The sequence below is a fragment of the Myxocyprinus asiaticus genome, chromosome 46 (assembly GCF_019703515.2).
Source record: "Myxocyprinus asiaticus isolate MX2 ecotype Aquarium Trade chromosome 46, UBuf_Myxa_2, whole genome shotgun sequence".
In the NCBI taxonomy this organism is placed as follows: Eukaryota; Metazoa; Chordata; class Actinopteri; order Cypriniformes; family Catostomidae; genus Myxocyprinus; species Myxocyprinus asiaticus.
The window spans coordinates 19283757-19300773 of record NC_059389.1 but is presented as its reverse complement, the minus strand read 5'-3'; the positions used below and the strand labels follow the sequence as shown (position 1 = coordinate 19300773).

The window sequence follows — 17017 nt, the reverse complement described above, 5'->3', positions numbered from 1 at the left end:
TCAGGAATATTTTGCAGTGTATGGTGACAAACAGCTATTAAGGAAAGTACTGTGGTATTTTTTGTTGCAGTTTAGTGTTTTGGGAGAAAATAAAATCAAAAGTGACTTTTACCTCGGGGGACCTTTAGCCCCGTTATACCCTATATAACATATATTTATAATATTTTTCATGTATTTTTTATGCCCCTATTATTTACTTTATATTATGTCGACCCAATGCGCTGTACGTCGAATGCCGCCCCCTGCTGGTATAAAAGTGTAAGTTGGTTCAAGAAGCATTTTCATTGAGAAGAATTCCGTCATAGTAAATGCGGACAGCGGACAGCGAGTGAAAAGGTATAACGTTTCTTGAGCTGTTGAAGTATTTATGGAGAGTGTCGCCTTTACCACCAACAGGCACACTTCGAGAAGTACTGAAATTTCATGCTGGGTCCCAATTTTCTCCTCGCGCCAAACCGTGGACATAAATGCATAGACCAGAGAAGACGCCTCCAACTTTCAATGTGATGCATCTGCACGAGAGGAAAATTACTCGACTAAGATGGGTAATAAGCAAACGATATTTACTGATGAACAGCTAGACGCATATCAGGTAAGAGACTGTCGTCTTGATTATGTTTTTCAAGACAATTTTTCATTTCAGGATTAAGCAGATTGTAGAGAACAACAACAAAATCAAGTTTTGTGTTAATATGTGGTTTTGGCATTCCAGTTCTTTTCTTTCTTTCTTTCTTTCTTTCTTTCTTTCTTTCTTTCCAGAACGTAGTTCTAAAAGTCAAGATATCCAATAATTTTTTTTAATTATTATTATTATTATTATATATTTTTTTGTTGCAATATGGTGATATAGTTTATCATAGCCTATTATATTCTGCACTCATCATTTTGTGTTGTAAAATAGTGAAATGTTTAAACATATTATTCGTCATTGAAACAAATTGCTCCTTTTAACCTGAAAAAGCAATATGAAAAAAAAAAAAACAAAAAAAAAAAACAGTGATTATTCATGTATGATTTTATAAGATGCTTCATCTTGTTCTTAGTTTATTGTCTGCAGCACACAAGACCCTTTACTGTCTGACAGTGCACAATATAGGATGCACTTTTGCTTGGAAATTCTGGAGCGTTCTGGAGGTTTTTATGCAGATTTTTTATACAGTGCCTGTGGTCCTTAAACCCTAGACTAGTCAAAATCTAGTTGTTTACTTCTAAGCATCTTGATGGTACTATTGAAACCTGGTACTACATGATGATCAAACAATAAGCAGTGTTATTTCGAATCTCTTTGAACAATTTCTGTGTTGTACCCTTAAATGTAAAACATTTCACATATCACAACAGTAGCATTTGTTCTTTTAGTGTAGCGTGACAAGATTCCTTGCTTCCTTGTGGTTATTGAGGCTTATCTGAGGATATCTGGTCATATTGTTTCAAAACGATTGTGAGAAGATCTGTCTTTTGTCTTTTGTACAGTAGTCTGTCATGCATTGGCTAAACATCATCTTAGTCTGCTGCTCAAAGGATGACTCAAGGAAGTTTAAATATTAATAGTCAGTCTACAAAGATACCCAGAAACCTAATTCTAAGTAGTCAATGGTGAGATTCTCTTGTAGCTTGTGTTGTCAGAAGCTTAACATTCCTCACTTTTAATATAGCAGAATGATCAAATATTCTTTTTTTTACATTCTGATAACCACAAGTATGGAGATACAGACAAGGTGGGGGTGTGATGTAATTGGTTCATTGAGTCAGATATTTGGGAAACTTGAATGGTAGCCATCTCAGTTTCCCATTTGCCAATCATCACAGCACATTGTAGAAAGCATTGTACAAATCAATGACTGCTAGCAACCATGGACGCCTTTTGATGTTGTGCTCTTTAATCATTGCGTTGTACCTGGATCAGTGGAGCTTGGCCATTTGGCTGATAGACCCATTTCTCAAACCTGCCAAGTCTAACGGTATCAAGTCATGTCACCATGCTGTGAAAGGGAATCAGTCAACTGAGGGAGAATCTTGCAGAGAATATATTTTCTCTGTTTTCGTTTTCACTTATGCTTTTATGCTTTTAGCGAATAATTTGATGTTTAGCGAAAAAACATGTGGCTCTATTGTGGCGATGCTTTTCAGAGTTGCGAAGATTGTCTTTTGACTGTGCCTCACCCATGTGGGTAGATGACATGAAGCAATGGCCTGAGATTAGTCACAATGATAAACTACTTTTAATGGTTATGACAGCCAACAACTGCACAAGTTGAGCCTGAACTCATGTTTACTCCAACTAACACCCAAAATGGTTGTTGTTCTCCATATGGATGGCTTGTTTTAGTAGTTTTTACGTTGGTTCTTATGGAGACCGGAACCAGAAAACAGTCCCGACATGGCACCGCCCAGTGGTTGATCAGGAAAACTGTGGATAGTGACCAAGGGCTGTCAAGCTCCAAAAAGGAGAATAAAGCACCATAACAGCAGCCCATACAATTTGTGCGCTATATTAAAGTCTTCTGAAGCTATACTATAGCTTTGCGGGAAATTCCTGCACACTTTTATTCACTTTACAGTGCAACTGCGAATTAGTAAACCAATAGATACAGATGAGATGAACAAATCAAATCATAAACTTGTTTTTGTATCAAACTGTAATTCCAGAAGCTGCGCGAGTAAATCCAATGTCTTTCACTTTCTCTCTCGTGCAGCTGTCAGAAGTGTTAGCGGCGCAGTTAGGAAGTACTCTGTCCCATAGTTACTGAACTTAAGATATTACTGATGTATAAACTAAACCTTTTAATTCGACATGCAAATGGTGTTATACCACGTCTCCGGAAGCGAGTGACGCGATAAAACTATATCAATCCTGTTTATTATCAACAAATTCCCCAATAATTTTCAGAAATGAATTTCAAGCCCTCAGTTTGTTATAATGCAAAGTTCCCTTTTGGCCCACGGCCCTTAATCAAGTTTGACCACGTTGTATGTTTTGACCAAATAATTAAGTTCAGGCATGAAACTCTGAATGGTGCAAACTGATAGGTTCTTAAAACTTGTTATCTGTTATCCAATCAGCTCGTTTACATGTGATATGTCAAGCCAATTGCCTCACATGGTGTAAGCTGATAGGTCCTTTGACTTGTAATTGGGTAGTCAACTTGCACACTCTCTCTTTGCTTAACATTTAAATTTGCTCAATTTGCAAGTAAGCCATTTTCACTGCAGCACGCTGCGAGTTTACTCTAAAAATGATATTTGCTCAGGTGGTTGCTAAGGCTTTTTCTTGTAACAGCTTGCACATTAAGGTCTGATTTTGGCCATGACACATTGAATCGCAGTCTTTATCAAGGTAAGCTGTAGCCAAATCAGGCACTTGCACACATCGCTATCTTAGGTTATTAGTTTAAATAAATCCACACATAGCTAGGCTAAGTCACTAGTTAAATAAGATCTGGGATTTTCAGGTCCAGATACACACTATGAGTCACATTACTAGCCATTTAGGCCAGCCAGGCCAAGGCACACATAGCTAGCATACACTCAGTACACATGGCTCTTCGGAGCAGCAGCAGTACACACGTCTTGGCGGTAGATCTGCTTGTTTGGGGTTATGTTTTGTGTTATTCGTTTATGCAGCTTTTTTGCTTTGTTGGAGGATTGTATTTACGTCTAATTGTGCAGCAGCATGTCATACATGCTTGTGCAGCATGTCTTGTATATTTCTAATTGTGCAGCAGCAGCAGTAGCATGTACACATGCTGAACTCAGTTGTCTGTATATGTTCTAGCAGTAGTAAGTCTCCGTAATTGCACAGCAGCAGCGTAGCAGATCTAGTCCGCCGAGACCAATATCCTTTCAATATGTCATACCCACATTAACATGCTATATCTTTCAGAGAGGTGTTATGGCTGGACTATATTTAGATGAATAAATCAAGAGTGGAGGCGTATAGAGAAGTACAATAGAGGAAAGGCTCTCATACCTATATTTTTTGCCAAGCAGCCATTTCTTTCTGTGCGCATGTAATGTCATTATTAGATATGTGGGCTGTGCTCTGTCACTGGAAATAATTGAACACCAGGTCATCTATCCTGTCTGCTAATAACTCGCAGCTCTGGCCTTAACTCACACCACACAGATTCGAGCCTCAATATTTTAAATTAATGAGCAATTAACAGTAATCTTTAGAGCTGCTACAGTGATTTGGAGGATGTTTTTTTTTTAGCATAACGCTGGCTGGGTGTGCAGCATTGAACAGGGTAAACATCATAAAGGAGAGCTAAATCATTAGATAATAAATCTGTCTGTGCTCGATGGCACTGCTACAGTGAGCATGGTGACGTAAGAAAGGATCCACAGATATGGAAACAGTCCTATAGTCAGGTGGATTGTGCCATTCTACAGTGGGCACATGATCAAACTGCTAGGCCTCATTTAGTTTGTGATTTGTGAAGGAGCTCAGGTGTTGATCCACCTGTAGTCATGTGATATGAATGCAAAACTCATGCTTAACATGATGGAGATGTGGCCTAGCGGTAAGTGCACATGTTCGGAGCCATGACATCCGTACATAAGATACGAGTTTGAGTTTGTGGCAAAATACCTCATGATTAACTTCCCAGTTCTGGAAGTAAGCCAACATGATCACATGGGAAATTGACATGCTGGTTTCAGAATGTTCGTGTTCCCTGAAATTGACCCATTTTGCTGAGTTTCCAACAACGAGAATTTTGCATCAATTCAAATGTTATAACCTTTCCCTGTGGTGTTACTGAAAGTGCATTCTGGTCCCCTGGAAACTAGGTAGTAATCACATTCACATAAATAATAGTGAGCGTAATTCGGAGGATGCAAATTCACTCTAAATGTAAATTTTTACTCCACTGACGGTTAGGTTTAGGGTTGGGGTTTGGGTTAGGGGGTGGAGTTAATATAATATGCACTCCTGTTGACTGTTACATCATTTGCAACTATAAATACAACTCAGTTTTGGTGCCACCCTGTGGACATTTTACCTCAACAACAGTTCCAACTTCAGCCACTGGGGGCAGTGGTTCGAATTTAGGTAAGTACAGACCGGTTTCAGCAGCAGAAATTTCAACCTCCTGTTGCTGAATTCACAGTGTAATCACGCTGATCAACCTCAGTGTTTGAGCGAGACATTGTTGGAATGAATTTCTTGCCATGAAACAGTTTGGCATTGATGTTCCAAGATGTTTTCTGAGGAATTAATGATTTTCTTCTCTCTCTGTCTCTCTCTCTCTCTCTCTCTCTCTTTCTCTCTCTCTCTCTCTAGGACTGCACTTTCTTCACCCGAAAGGAAATCCTTCGGTGAGTATGGCCAGCCTGTGATTCTCATCAATAAAGGTGCACTGTGTTATTTTATTATTGTTAAAAATATGATCTCCTTTCCCAGCTTAATTTGACAACTATAAATAAGCCTTTCATTGAATGATTCCCCCAAAAAGTGTAAACACAGTGGCTGTGTAGTGCTATTAAAACAGCTTTGTTTGTTTGAGCATTCAGACCACTGACATAGAAACCTTGGCTCAACCAATGCTGTGAGCTTTGGGCATGGCTATCTGTTAGTCCAATTAATGGGAAAGTGTTCGGGAAAACTGTTTGAATGCAATTAATATTTTTGCAATTCTGTTTGGTGATGCTAGTGGCACAGAAATGTCACATTTCAGTTTTAAAGGAGTATTCCAGGTTCAGTACGAGTTGAGCTCAATCAACATTTGCAGCGTAATGTTTTGGGTTTTGTGATATTGGATATAACTTTATACAGATAAGATTACTAAGATTTTATCACACTAAAATCATGTTAACACATACAGTAAATGGTAAACACAAACTACACAGATTGTGTTGGTATTTTGTGTTCTACCAGTTCTGTTGAACCCTTCTTTTCCCAGTCCAATGGCTCTTACTAATCACAGGGTAGGTCTAAGACCTGGTGGTGGATTGCTGGTTTAGCTGATGGACCAGCATGGTCTTTCTGATGAAGCTAGTTTTAAAGCGTGGTGCAGACACTAGCACACTAGAATTCCATGCTGGGGGACCAGCACCAAAAACACAACATAAGCTGGTGACCAGCAGTGCTATTTTTTTTTTTCAGCAGTCCAGGGTATACATCTCTCTGTGCATGCTCATTCATACAGTCCAGTTTGCATTTAACAGTCTGCTGGCTTCATTAGTATTCCATTCACAACTAATGCACCATTTGTTTGAAATTCATATGGTTGCTCAAATCAGAGCTCAGATCTAATAAAGTGAATTTTTATTCTGAACCAATATTCTGACCCGCAGGAAATGCTCAAGCCCATTGTGTTCTAAGCCAGCAGAGATTCATCCCGGTAAAGAGAGAGAGAGATTATGTCATCCAAAATTTATAGCCCTGCTCGTCTGCAAGAATGTGATTTCTTTTCGTTGTTTTGTGACTCTCAGAATCTTCCCCCGATAGGGCATGCAGTGAGCAGCAAAGCGTGTAATTGTCTTGCCGGCCACCAAACATGACATTGCCTCAATTACAAGCTGTTATTGCAAATTCCCACCAGTCCTTGCAAAGTCTTCCCTGTGAGACAGTCTGCTGTATAAGTACATATTGTATATAAAGCAGTCCGGTTGGTCCAATGCAGCAATATTCAGTGTAGCTGTACTAATCGGTTTTAAATCAGAAAGCCACAGGCAAAAACTAGAGCCCATCACTCAATTTCTCTGCCAGCCTCAATTAGACAATGTGGCTGCCCTCCAAAACTAGTATTTTGTGTATGTAGCCATTCCTCACGGCAGGAGTTACGGACAATGAATGTTGTGCAATATGCAACTTTATTTTTGGGATTGCACTTATGTAATTGATAAATGATAAATGAAAGAAAGAATATATTTCAGATGAAATGGAAAAATATGAAAAAATAAAATTGTATTCATTGTTTCTTATAAAGTTTTATAAGCAAAATAATGCACAGCATCTATTAAAATTGTGTGATCTTTTTGATTATTACAGTCTTATTATTATTATTATATAACTATTTGAAATGGCTCTGTAATTATCTAGCATATAAACAAATCATCCCATAAATAAACAATGAAACACAAGCAGGACAGTTGAGTGGTTAAACAGAGTAGATTAAAACTTTGTTCCATTAAACAATCTGCTACAGCTACCACACACACACACACACACACACACACACACACACACACACACACATTCTAGTTAAAGTGTGGATCAATAAAATTTGATATGACATTTTTCAGCCTTTCTATTAAATAGTCTAATCACATTGTTTATAAGGCAGGTTTTACATCGTCAGGGCCACTGATATTGTCTCTAATGGACTTATTGGACGAAAAATGGCAGAGTTCCACATTACTGTAGCCTACTCCGAATTACAGGTAAAAGTGTTTTATCTGTTTTCCTTTTTACGGGAGGTAAAAATTCAGTTTTTTTTCTGGATTCAGTGTAGTACACTTTGCTAAATCATTTTTATTTTTAAAGGAATAGTATGTTGTGTAGATGTTACAGGTCCCAGGCATTGGACCTGAGTGACAGATACATTTTTGCCTGAGAAATCAGGAGAAAAGAAGACAAGACACAAATTAGTGGCTTTCCTCAGGCGTGGCTTGTCAGCATCTGAGGGCTGAAAGTTTGCGTGCCACTAACATCCGTAAGCAGCGCCCCCTTGTGGCTGCATCAGTACTGACTCATTAAAAACATAAACATATAACATACACCGATCAGCCACCACATTAAAACCACCTGCCTAATATTGTGTAGATCCTCCTCGTGCTGCCAAAACAGCACCAACCCGCATCTCAGAATAGCATTCTGAGATGATATTCTTCTCACCACAATTGTACAGAGCGGTTATCTGAGTTACCATAGACTGTGTCAGTTCAAACCAGTCTTTCCATTCTCTGCTGACCTCTCTCATCAACAAGGTGTTTCCGTCTGCAGAACTGGCCCTGGTTTTTTGTTTTTGACAGCATTCTGATTAAACTCTAGAGATTGTTGTGCATGAAAATCCCAGGAGATCAGCAGTTACAGAAATACTCAAACCAGCCCGTCTGGCTCCAACAATCATCCATGCGATTATCTAATCAGCCAATCGTGTGGCAGCAATGCAGTGCATAAACTCATGAAAATACAGGTCAGGAGCTTCAGTTAATGTTCACATCAACCATCAGAATGGGGGGGAAATGTGATCTCAGTAATTTCGACCACGGCATGATTGTTGGTGCCAGATGGACTGGTTTGAGTATTTCTGTAACTGCTGATCTCCTGGGATTTTCACGCACAACAGTCTCTAAAATGTACTCTAAATAGGGCCAAAAAATAAATAAAATGCTATTCTGAGATGCGGGGGGACCTACACAATATTAGGCAGGTGGTTTTAATGTTGTGGTTGATCGGTGTATGTTTACACTGACAACATAAAAATGGCTCAGGCAAATAAATTATTTTTAATACAAAATAAACACTCCTTTTTAAACAAAAATGTGACCATACATTTGTGTCTCACACATTTTTTTTTTTATGTTATTGTTCTTCGATGTCTTATAATGCATTTTCAGTCATGCTTTTATTGTTACAGTTATATTGAGAGATGGTTTATGTGGTATTATTGTTTTATTATTTATTGTTTTATTTATGGTTGGATGGGGAACGACAAGTCATTGTGTATGTGTATGCACCATGAGTCCAAGACAAATTTCCCTTCGGTGAAAATAAAGTGTATTTATGGACAAAAAGGCACCATATGAAGTCCATACGAATAGCGTACTATATTACTTTTAAAAGGCTTGTTTGTTCTTTTTTAAGCTTGACAGCCCTTGGTCTTGTGCTTTCAGTGCTGTTTATTGTATATGGAAAAGGACAGCTTGAACATTCTGGCAGATTGTTCATTGTAGGGTAAAAAGAACAGTATCAATATTATTTAACATTTATCTTTTTGTGTTCCACGGAAGAAATTTGTGGAACAACATGAGGGTTGTAATATTTGCAGAATTTTCATTTTTAGGTGAACTAGTCCTGTAATATGTGATTTAATGGTATATTACTTTAAATCTGGAACATTTAAAAAAGCAAATAAAAATTCCAAACCACAACAAAGAATGGAAATACCAGCGCAATCCCTCACAATGGTTTTTGGACCATGCGATTGACTCTGAATTCTTGCTTTTTGTTCAGTTACATAGTTATTGATATTTTACACTCTGGCTTAAATGAGCCAGCCATTAGTTATAGCTACTGTGAATCCATACTCTTCTGTTCTCACAATGTTGCTTCTTTATCACCATTGCATCTTAGTGCTGTTTTTGTGCACTGCATAGGCAAAACAGGTTTTTAATGTTTTGAAAAGGATGTAAGTGTAATACTCATAAAAGAAAGAAAGGAATAAAAGCAGACGAGAGAGAGAGAGAGAGAGAGTTAAAGCAGATTCAAAGCCTTGTGTGGGTTTGTTTACATTTTAATTTTTGACAGTTGGAGTTTGAAAATCTTGGTCCGTTTAAACATTCCATCAATGTAAATATATGGGATTTTTTGGATATTCAATCATCCACTGTGTGAAAACAATGAAGGAGGTCACACATCGGACGTGTCTGGCGGGCAACATGGCAGGTTTTAAAATTCAAAACAATTATTTTCTATGAATGTAAGCGCACAGCTACAACTCTGGAGGCTGCTCAAATTTCTGCCGCGCTACGGAGCGCAACTCGCATTGTTTTCCCTTAAATTAGATCCAAAAGGACATAGATTATTTACTGTAGCCATAACTGGATGATATATTGTTTATGCACCGATGAGCCAAAACATTATGACCACTCACAGGTGACGCGAATAACGTTGATAATCTCCTAACAAGGCCACATGTCAAGGTCTGGATAGATTGGATGGTAAACGATCAGTAAGTTCTCATAGTCAACATGTTGAATGCAGGAGAAATTGGCAGGAGTAAAGACCTGAGGGACTGGCCAGACGACTGGGTCAGAGCATCTCTGAAACGGCAAGGCTTGTGTTGTGTTCCTGGTCAGCAATGGTGAGTACCTACTGACAGTTGTCCGAGGAGGGACAAACCACAAACCGGCAACAGGGTGCTGGGCACCCAAGGCTCATCGATGCACAAGGGCAATAAAGGCTATCCCGTCTGGTCCGAACTGGAACAGCCTTCACGTCAGAAGTGCACCTATGATGTCTTAAAATGCTATCTAGGTAGGCAGCTCACAAGGTTTCGTTTTCGAAACAAAATTCTAATTTCACTGCACTGTGGGAAGATGACAAGCTGGTGGAGGGAGTGTGATGCTCTGGGCAATGTTCTGCTGGGAAAACCTGGGTCTGTCCATTTATGTGGATGTCAATTTGACACGTGCCACCTACTTAAATATGGTTGCAGACCAGGTACACCTCTTCATGGCAATGGTATTCCCTGATGGCAGTGGCCTCTTTCAGCAGGATAATGCGCCCTCCCACACTGCACACATTGTTCGGGAATGGTTTGAGGAACATGATGAAGATTTCAAGGTGTTGCCCAGGCCTCCAAATTCCCCAGATCTCAATCCAATTGAGCATCTGTGGGATGTGCTGGACCAACAAGTCTGATCCACGGTGGTTCCACTTCACAACTTACAGGACTTGAAGGATCTGCTGCTAATTTCTTGGTGCCAGATACCACAGGACACCTTCAGGGGTCTCCAGGGGTGTAGGTCCCCTTTGTGCCGCCAAAACAGCGCAAACCTGGAGCTCAGAATAGCATTCTGAGATGCTATTCTTCTCACCACAACTGTACAGAGCAGTTATCCGAGTTACCATAGACTTTGTCAGTTTGAACCAGTCTGGCCATTCTCTGTTGAACTCTCTCATCAACAAAGCATTTCTGTCCACAGAGCTGCCACTCACTGGATGTTTTGTTTTTGGCACCATTCGGAGTAAACTCTAGAGACTGTTTTGCGTAAAAATCCCAGGAGATCAGCAGCTACTCATGCCACGGTCCAAATCACTGAGATCAAATTTTTTCCCCATTCTGTTGGTTGATGTGAACATTAACGGAAGCTCCTGACACGTATCTGCATGATTTTATGCACTGCACTGCTGCCGCATGATTGGTTGATTAGATAATTGCATGGATGATAGTTGGTGCCAGGCTGGTTTGAGTATTTCTGTAACTGCTGATCTCCAGGGATTTTCATGCACAACAGTGAAACAGTGAAACAACAGTGCTATTCTGAGGTGTGGGTTGGTGCTGTTTTGGCGGCACGAAGGGGACCTACACAATATTAGGCAGGTGGTTTTAATGTTGTGGCTGATTGGTGTATATAAGGTCTCACAGCTGAAAATGCAGAGCAAAAATCAGAGCAAAAACCAAGTCATGAGTTCAAAGGAACTGCCTGCAGAGCTCAGAGACAGGAATGCGTTGAGGCACAGATCTGGGGAAGGCTACACATTTTTTTCGGCTGCATTGAAGGTTCCCAAGAGTACATTGGCCTCCCTAATTCTTAAATAGAAGAAGTTTGAAACAACCAGGACTCTTCCTAGAGCTGACCGCCCAGCCAAACTGAGCAATCGGGGGAGAAGGGCCTTGGTAAGAGAGTTTTTTGCCTAAAGCCCCTAGAGTCCCTAGAATTGCCTCTACCTACACAATGTGTTTTTCAGTTACAAGTATGTATTTTGTGGTTTGACAGCTTAAATTAAGTTCATTCAGTGCTGCAGAGAAATTGTATAATAAATGTCGCTATGTCTAATCGTTCAATTTGTGCAGTTACACCAGTTTCATAATCGGCATCAGAATGAGCTTTATTGCCAAGTATGCTTACACACACAATGAATTTGTCATGGTGTCAAAAGCTTCCAGTGCAAAAGAATGCAACATATATAGATACATACAAGCATATACATATAAACATTTAGTGATATAAAAAATAATAATAAAAAAATACGATATAACAGATAAAAAAAAGAGAAATATACAATAGTGCAATAATGTTGTAAGAATATTTTATATACAGATATACAGTGATGTGCAGGTGATGTAATGTATTGAAGAAGAGGTAGGATATGTTAAAGAATATAAATATGGATATAAGTAGGAATGGATGGATTGAATATTGCACATGGTTGTATTGACCAAAGGAAAGTATTTGGGGGCAGTTTTAACTGTTCATGAGGTGGATGGCCTGAGGGAAAAAACTGTTCCTGTGTCTGATGGTTCTGGTGCTCAGTGCTCTGTAGCACCGGCCAGAGGGCAACAGTTTGAAAAGGAAGTGTGCTGGGTGAATGGGGCCCTTTTCATCACTCTGGATGTGTAGTTCTAGCAGGGTGGGTAGGGGAGTGCCAATAATCCTCTCAGCAGTCCAAACTATCCTTTAAAGTCTTTTGATGTCTGACTTGGTAGCTGAACCAAAAAAGACAGTTATTGAAGTGCAGAGGACATACTCAATGACTGCTGAGTAGAACTGTATCAGCAGCACCTGTGGCAGGTTGAACTTCCTCAACTGGCGAAGGAAGTACATCCTCTGCTGGGCCTTTTTCACAATGGAGTCAATGTGGGTCTCCCACTTCAGGTTCTGTGAGATGGAAGTGCCCAGGAACCTGAATGACTCCACTGCTGCCACAGTGCTGTTCAGAATGGTGAGGGGGGTCAATGTTGGAGTGTTCCTCCTAAAGTCCACTATCATCTCCACTGTTTTGAGCGTGTTCAGCTCCAGGTTGTTTTGACTGCACCAGACGGTCAGCTGTTCAACCTCCCTTCTGTATGCTCATCTCGGATGAGGCCGATGACTGTAGTGTCGTCAACAGAGGGGTCCTTGGCAGTGCAGTCATTTGTGTAGAGGGAGAAAAGTAGTGGGGAGAGCACACATCCCTGGGGGGCACCAGTGCTGATTGTACATGTGCTGGAGGTGAATTTCCCCATTCTCACTAGCTGCTGCCTGTCTGTCAGAACCACTGACAGACAGAGCTGGGAACAGAGAGCTGGGTTAATTTAGTCCATAGGAGAGCGGGGTTGATTGTGTTAAAAGCCAAACTGAAGTCAACAAATAGTATCCTTGCATAAGTCCCTGGTCTGTCTAGATGTTGTCTAGATGTTTTATACACTAACCTGCAAACTTATCAACGTCATGGTGTGCGACGGCCTTAATTCCAATTAGATCTAGCACAGTCAGTCAGAACAGTCTGAATATATGTGGCAAGTTTGGTGGATGTACACTGTAAATAAGACACTGTTAAATTTACCTTAAAATACCGGCAGCTGTGGTTGCCAGAAATTTAAAGTAAAAATACTGTGACTAAAACTGTTTCAGGCATTACGGGATGTAATTTTGATACCTGTATATTTTACGGTTCCCTACCGTTCATATTATTAAATGATATAAACTTGATATAACAACCTACTGGAACTATAAAAGTCTGCTTTTCACTTTATAATGTATTGATAATCATTGTAGTAACTAAAAATGGCCACACGATAACTTAAAGTTCATCAAGAGTGGCCCCATTTCAAGGAGCAATAATTAATATACATGTAGAGACAGTGCACAGTGTTTCTCACACAAACACAAAACACCATCAGGGTAACACACATGACAATAAAATAATGCAATAAACATGAACTAAACTGCATAAAATATAACACAGAACATTTAAATGTACATACAGTAATTGATATTAAAAAACAAGAAGTAACATAACTATTCCCATAAAATATAATGGAATGGGATGAGTCACGCAGGGACTTCAGGGAATGCCCGATTATTGCTTTTTACAGTAATTTTTGCAATAGTTTACTATTAAAAGTACATGTATTCTCTTGTTAAACATGATATACATTTTTACCGTTAATCATACAGTAAAATCATACTTTATAAATCTTTTATACATGTTTGGTTGTACATGCATGTTATGATAACTACCCGTTAACCAATTAAGTTTTTTTACTGTAGCATTTTTACATTCTTTTTAGGCCCTACTGTTAAAATTATGGATTACATTTTAACAGTGTAGCCTGAAATCTCTAGGACGAGTTACAGACAGACATTTTGGTCTTGTCTGTAGAATAGTCTGTAGAATAACAGTATTTGCTTTATCAAGCCAACAAAATTATTGTTTTTAAACGGGTTTTCCCAACACTCTCTCCGTCCATTCTGCCATTGTTCAAAAAACAGGTAGCCCCGCCCCAGACTCAAGCCAGTGGTTGAGAAAACATGTGCCAAGCTGGTTGGGATGCTCAATGTTTTAAAGTTACCACAGAGCCTCAATTTTTTACACCTTTTGAGGAAATAAACCTACATATGGCTCACATATAGTTTTCTCTGTCATATTAAACTGGTATACAAGCAGTTATTTTTACATCAAAGAAATTACACACTCCAGTTTTAAGCCCTTTAAGCTCTGGGCTAATTTTTTCTCATGGCGAAGGGTCACTTTCCAAACCTTATGAAAGACCTGGAACCCAATCTCTTGATTAGGCACAGACTTACGATGTCTCACATCGGGTCTGTTTCATACGTTGATTCCTATCCACGATTAGAACAAGAAACGAAACCCAAAGCAAAGCAAGCCCAGCGTTTGTGCTTGTTATTTGACCTGGCTGTTGTCCATTCCCTCTATGCATTAGGTATAAATAAAACAAATTGCTAGCTTGCTTTCCTAATGGGATTGACATATTGCTCTCGGGTTTCAGGATATGCTGTTAACCGCTGCCGTTTGAAGATCCAGTGACTACTTTAAGAAATTAAAAGCAGATACAGGAGAAAGGTGGTACAGGGTCGGGTTACAGTCAAATGACCCAATTACGGTAATACAAAGGCCCTGCACCCGGCTCTGATTCGTTGAGCTCTAGGTAGTGTACTTCCCCCAGTCTGACTCATAGGTAGGACATTTCCAGTTCTGTACATACTAGTTACATTTTCTGTCCGTAAGTCATATCCATGTGTAGGAAATTCAGTAGGTATCTGCCTACAGTTCACAGCTCATTTCTTCTCACAGTTGATGACTAGATTATAGAATACAGTTTGGAATTGCAAGTAAGTGTTCTGTCTGAACGGCCCCTTACACTTTCAGTTCCTCTCAGTGAGTCAGCTTTTAGATTTTATGATGTTGGTATAAATTAATCAGTGTTTTGAAGCTTAAAGAACAGGTCATGACAACTTTATTATGAGAAATATGGACTGTCTTTAATCACCATCAACTAAGTGGCATTTTTCTGAACCAAAATGTTCCAATAGTTCTCTTGATGTCCCCTGAGCTGCCTCAAGGCTTTCGTTAATGGACGGGGTTCGACATTTTCTGAGCGCTGTATGTGATGTGAGCTTGATAGATTGTCCAACTACCCCTCATGATCTGTGCTCAGGTGTTTAAACCTTGAAAGGATAATATGATATGATTCAGGGTGCTATGCTGCATCACCATGGATTTACTGCTGTTTTCTTGGGTATGTCTGTACGAGTCAATGGTTGTGAACACAGTGGCAGTTAAATGAGGTTTTATTACAGTTCTGATGGACATTTATATGGACTCGCTTTTATAATGCAGGATTTAAAAAAAAATGCATTATAGACATTGTAGAACAGGAATGGTTCACCCAAAAATGAAAATTGTGTCTTAATTTATTCACACTCATGTCATTCCAAACCCTTGTGACTTTTTTCCCCGTAGAACACAAAAGGAGATATTTTTAAAAAATATCCTAACCGTTCTTTATATTGAAAAGGGACTGGGTCTGTCAAGCTCCAAAATGACAAAGTGCCCCTTGATCGTTTTGCTGTCAGCCAGGGCGGGGGCATCAGAAGGGGTGGGGGGTACTGGGTACTGAAAACTAAAGCATTAATATTACATTTTAAAAAGATGCACTGTTGTTTTAGTCCGAATGAAATAGAACTTTTAAAGTGCATGTAATCATACTTTGTGTCAGAAGACTTGGAATTTGAAGACTTGAGGTGAGTATGTACTGCATTTGATGAAGGATGCACTTCTCGGCTGGTAAAACAGTATGTTCTTTTGGTATGCAAGTGAGTAGTATGAATAGATTCATACTTCATCCAGAAACATGGGCATTGTCCCATGACCCGAAAAATATGAACCACAAAAATATGGTTTTGTAAAAGAACCATTTAAGCACAAGGAACAACTTTCTTGATATATACATTCACTGAGCACATTATTAGGAACACCTGTACACCTATTTATTAATGCAATTATCTAATCAGGCAATAGTGTGGCAGCAGTGCAACGCAAACAGATCAGGAGCTTCAGTTAATGCTCATATCAACCATCATATTGGTGAAAAAATGTGATCACAGTGATTTCGACAGTGGCATGATTATTGGTGCCAGACAGGCTTGAGTATTTCTGTAACTGCTGGTCTCCTGGGATTTTCACGCACAACAGCCTCTAGAGTTTACTCAGTGGGCCATCCGGGTATTTCTTGCTTACTGTTTTATGAATACTGAGGATTCGAACATTCTGTACAACTCCATTGGCAAACTGTTTTTGGCATACTATATAGTAGATTAGTATGGATATTTGGACACATGGTTGGACTACTTTAATCATAGTTTTATGATGCTTTTTGCAGAGCTTGACAGCTTATTAAAGTCCCCTATCACTTTCATTATATGTCAATGATGACAGAACTTTGATTTTTGGATCAACAATTTAGCTGCATAATCAAATAAGTATTATATAATATAAAGAATAAGAGAGGATCCATAAATAGGAGTGACACAACCACTTGTCCCATTCTATTTTACTGCTTTGGTTTACAAAAGACCAGTTTTCTGAAGGGATTTCACTGAGATCACATGAGCAGCTGGTTAATAGTTTACTGGTAGACAGTATTGGTGTTTTTTTAATTTTATTTTTATTTTATCCCCTTTTCTCCCAATTTGGAATGCCCAATTCCCACTACTTAGTAGCTCCTCGTTGTGGCGCGGTTACTTACCTCAATCCGGGTGGTCTGCCTCCGCATCTGAGACAGTCAATCCGTTTATCTTATCACGTGGCTCGTTGTGCATGACGCCGCAGAGACTCACA

General features: G+C 39.3%; 1 protein-coding gene across 2 annotated transcripts in view; it reads left to right on the top strand.

The window, feature by feature from the left end:
• The first annotated feature begins 299 nt into the window (after positions 1-299).
• LOC127436219 (calcium and integrin-binding family member 2-like) overlaps positions 300-17017 on the top strand; it is a 34986-nt gene continuing 18268 nt past the window's right edge. For both annotated transcript variants that reach the window (XM_051690247.1, XM_051690246.1), the window contains exons 1-2: positions 300-592; positions 5285-5319. In XM_051690247.1, coding sequence (XP_051546207.1) covers positions 542-592; positions 5285-5319 — 86 coding nt within the window. In that variant the 5' untranslated portion in view covers positions 300-541. The remainder of the gene's footprint in view (positions 593-5284; positions 5320-17017) is intronic.